The following is a 4621-nucleotide window of genomic DNA, read 5'->3' on the forward strand; positions in this document are numbered from 1 at the left end:
AACCCTGTGGGTTTCATCCACCTTTGTGTGGCTAAAGAGCAAGTTGTGCCCTGGCAGCCGCCCTGCCCTGGAGCCGCAGCCCGGCCCCGCTCCTGCACTGGCTCCCGCCGCTGTCTGTCGAGCTGCACTTCCCCTTTCACAAATCACATTTTGCATTCTGAGCATGCGTCTCCTCTTCCATGCCATTTTTGTTTTCAGATAACCATTAGCTTAATTAATCAAGGGAAATGCATCATTTCTGATCGTGTGCTCTGATAGCAAAGCCTGGGATGGCAGGGAAACACTTCCCACCAACCCATTCCCTGGCACCCTCGCTGCAGGCTGGGGTTCACCTGCCCCGACACCCCCTCCCCAGCACCCTCATCCCGTCACCCACACAGCTCTGGTGGCATGAAGTGACAATCAAGCAAATGTTGATTCTATTCAGAGTTCACCATTTCCACTTGCTCTCCATCAGCTTTGGGGTCTCCATGCAGGCAGGTGAACATCCCAGCTGAACATCACCCAAGTGTCCACTGGCTTTGGGGCAGGGACTGAATCAGGAGCGAAAGCGAGCTGTCAGCACTGACCCTGCCCACATCAACCAGTTTAACCAAAGAGCTGGGATGGAGCCACCTTCCTAGAGTCAGCTCCCAGAAACCATTCCCACAACACGAGCACTCTGAGCAGCACCAGACCAAAACCAGTGTCTGCGACATCAGTGTCCACAGTCAGCTATCCCACTTGGATACAAGCCTCTTCAGCTGCCCCAGCTGGGAAAACAGTATCCATGCACCCAGTGGTTGCTTTTCCTTCATTTAATCCAAACTATCTCGGAAAAGTACTCCAGCTCTGGCATGAGGAACTCTTTAGGCAAGATGTGGGCTGACATGGCACATGCAGGGGTTCCCACTGTGAGCCACTCCAGATGACATCTGGCTGGATTCTGTCCCAACTTCCCACAACCCTCAGGATTTACAAAGCAACAATTACCACAGCGAGTTTGGAATTTAAACAGAATGACACCTGGGAAGCCCAGGTGGCCCAGAAGTGGGCAACATGAGACAGGGGGTTATTTGTGCTCTGGGAACAGCACTGCCACACGCCCAGACAGACAGACACCATGTGACAGCAGGACCCAGGGCTGAGCCTGCTGGGTGCCCCCCAGCCCTTGGGCTCTCCCAGGGTAACTCACCCACGTCTCAGGTAGCTCACATATCACTGTAGGGCCCACCATACCCCAACAAACTAATTCTGCTTCTCACAAGCTTGAGGCTCTGGTCAACACACATCAACGAGCCAATATTTCAACAAAGATCTTTGCTGGAAGATAAATCAACTTAGACCAAAAGCCCAAGAGGAGACAGGCTGGCACTGGAGCCCATTTTGCTGTCAGGAGGTTCCGAGGGCAGCACTGCCCAGGCACTTGACTCTTTTTGGGGAGGTGCCAGGGGGTCACTGAGGGGGAGTGGGGATCAAGTGCCGTATCTTGGCCACCCACAGATGGGCTGCAGGGGCTCCACTGCTGGGCTGCCACCACCCTGTGAGCCATTTTGTAAAGAATTAGCCCTGTGCTGTATTTTCCAGTGGACTCCAGGAATTATTAATCTCCTTCGGAGACACCTGCGTCTTTCTTGGTGGAATTTGGACCATCTTCCTTTCTGTTCAACTTCTCATGTAACCGTGACCCTCCCCAGCACTGGGATGGCAGCCATCACCCCTCCCCTGTGCCACCTTCCCCGTTCCCCATCACAGACCTCACGCAGCCCATTTTGGAGAAGCCCAGCCCTGCCTTGGCACTGCAGGGAGAGGGAAGCACCACAACACAGGCTCCTGTGGCCTTGCTGCCCACCCAGAACACAGGGTGCCCTCAGCACTGCAGGCAAGGCACTCTTTGGCTGAAAAATCAGAACTCCATTCAATATGCTTCATCTCAGAGCTGGTTTTTGAACCTGCAGGTACCTGCTGTGGGGCAGCCTGGCCACAGCCTGCCCGCACAGGGACCTGCCGTCCCTCTGCCGTAACAAACGCACTCCAAATCCCGGTAGTTTTTGTAAAGGTTTATAGTCCTTTGCCATGATTGCATGATACATTTCTTTCCCCATGACACAGCCCTCGGACCAGGACGCGCCGCTGGCAGCTCTCAGCAGCTGGGCTTTGCACTCCGACCTACACTAGCTGCAGAACATCAAATGCACTTTCAACATCTCCATTTAATATTTACATTCAAGCAATTAATAATTGGAAGCTTATAGTTTAGACATTTCTAATAGCAGCAATTTCTATAATAGCTCGTTTAGCTTTAGATAACCATTTTTTTTTGCACATAGAAACACCACATGTGTACAGTATCAAAAAATATATACGGGTATGGTCCTGCGGGTCGTGGGGAGGGCAAGGGGTCGAGACTAACAAATGCTCAATGGTTAAAAAGGAGAACAGAAAATAGTCGTTTGATATAGTTTATAAGGTGATCTAGGGACTCCATAAATCTAGGCTTTATATTTCATTATATAAATACCTACAAATAAATATATTAGCGTGGCCAGGGAGCGACCAGCTTTCAGCTCAAACAATACATTTCAATAACACCACGTACAAACGGGAGCAAGAATCACTCGACAAGTTAGCACTGTTAAAATATAATACTATAACTCTGAGTAACTGGCGGGTCCCATCCTGGCGCGTCCCATCGCCCGCAGGTCCTGGGGCAGCCCTCGACCCCAGGGCGAGAGCAGCGGCGAGGTCACCCCACGTGGCAGGGACGGCCACTGTGCCTGGCCCCGTCCCGGTGTCCCCTCGGTGGAGATGGCAGGCTTGGCCGCCACGGCACGGGCAGGGGCACACGGGCTCTGGGGAAGGGGCACCAGTACCTTGGAGGAGGTTGTGGGGCCGGCGGCCCCGGGGCGGGCAGGCAGCTCCCACGGGGAGCAGCCGCCGTCCCACCTCACACCGTCACGTACTCCTTGAAGGTCACGGTCAGGCAGTTTGCGGTCACGTCTGTGATAATTATATTCCCAAAGAAGGGCTTGAACTCCTGCAGGGACTCAGCCTCATCCTCCTCCTCCTCCTCCTCCGTGGCCTCCCGGGGCTGCGGAGGCTCCGTGACCGGTTTCTCAGCCGGCGGTGGCGGCGGCACCTCCGGCTTCACCTGCGCCAGGGCCAGCTCCCCCTCCGCCCGTGGCTTCACGCAGCGCAAGTCTATGGGCTCGTCCAGGTCCGAATCCAGCAGGATGACCTCCGGCTGGGCGGGGGGCTCTGGCCGCTCCGGGGCTGGGGGGCTGAGGCAGGTGGGGGCACTGATGCTCCGGGAGGTCAGGCGCTTCTTGCCCGGCTCCCGCTCCACGTGCGGCTCTGACAGGCAGCGCTTCCGCGAGCCAGCGCTGGAGAGGTTCAGTCCCATGGAGGAAGGGCTGTGCTCACAGACAGGACTCAAGGACCAGGGCACGAGGTCCGGCTTGGTGGTGAGCTGCAAGGGCTGCTCCGCTGGAGGAAGGGGCAGCTCCTTGGCCACGGGAGTCTTTTGGGGACTTTCGTCCAGCTCCGCTGGGGGCTGCCGGGCCTCGCCCTCTGCTTTGCTCAGGGCGTTGCTGCCCACCACCCTCTCCTCCCCTGGCTTCCTCCAAGCCTCCACCTTCTCCTCCCCACCCTTCTTTGGAGTCCTTTCCTCTGCAGCCCGTTTCCGGGGAGGCTCCCCGGACTTGATCTTCACCGCCTGCATGCCGTTCTCCATGTACTTGCTCATGACGATCACAATGCGCCCGTTCTTGTTTTTGTTCTTGACGATCTTCATCTTTCCTCCAAGGCCATTGCTGGTCACCCTGTCCCGGGGGGGCGGCCCAGTGCCACTGGACAGGTTTTTCTCAGCTCCAGTTTTGCTCTCTGCTGTGAGGTTCTTGACCGGGCCCAGCAGGTTTTTGGCTGGGCCGTGAGCCCACTTGTCTGGGTGGGTGACCAGGGGGGTCTTGTTACTGTCCAAGCAGGCCTGGCCCTGCGGCTCCTTGCTGCTGGGCTGGTAATGGGGCTCGTACATCTTGGGGTCCGGCTGGTAGTGGTGGTGCTTCTTGCTATTCAGCTGGTAGTAATACTTCCCTTTGCTGTGAGACTGGTGCTGCATGCTGCTCTCCTTGTTGGGCTGGTACTGGTGGTGCTTCTTGCTGTTGAGTTCATACTGGTGCTGCTGGCTCTTTCCAGAGGAGCTGAGGTCCAGCTTGGGCCTGGTGTCCACGGCCGGGTCCTGCAGCCCCGTGAGGATGTTTGAGCGGCGGGCAAAGGAGGGAAGCTGCAACACAAAACCAAGGGCCACGGTCAGATGGGGCTGGGGAACCAGGTGCTGGTGCTCCAGCGGCTGCTGAAGGCGCCGGTGGAACCCCCGCTCCTCCAGCAGCTCTCGTTACAGGACGCTGCATCCCAGAGCGCCACGTCCTCGAGCAGGCGGCCCCAGCCCACTCCAACTTAGAGGCTGTGCATTGCTCCAGATTAATGAAGCAATGAAAAGAAGAAAAGCCCCCTTCAATCAGCTGTCTGGGAACGGGGGCTGAGCGGGACGGCCACTGCCGAGCCCGCGAGCAGCCTGCTAATGCCACCCGGGCGCGGGCACGGCGGGGCTGCCCTGCGGCCCAGAGGGAAGGGGGGGCTGGGG

At 57.0% G+C, this 4621-nt stretch overlaps 1 protein-coding gene across 1 annotated transcript in view; it reads right to left on the minus strand.

The window, feature by feature from the left end:
• Nucleotides 1-2024: 2024 nt before the first annotated feature.
• The window catches only part of CBX4 (chromobox 4), a 6318-nt gene continuing 3721 nt past the window's right edge, over nt 2025-4621 (minus strand). Inside the window, exon 3 of the mRNA XM_027889801.1 lies at nt 2025-4368. Coding sequence (XP_027745602.1) covers nt 2927-4368 — 1442 coding nt within the window. The 3' untranslated portion in view covers nt 2025-2926. The remainder of the gene's footprint in view (nt 4369-4621) is intronic.

The sequence above is a fragment of the Empidonax traillii genome, unplaced genomic scaffold, assembly GCF_003031625.1.
Source record: "Empidonax traillii isolate 1590-97213 ecotype Southwest subspecies unplaced genomic scaffold, ASM303162v1 scaffold272:size679582, whole genome shotgun sequence".
In the NCBI taxonomy this organism is placed as follows: Eukaryota; Metazoa; Chordata; class Aves; order Passeriformes; family Tyrannidae; genus Empidonax; species Empidonax traillii.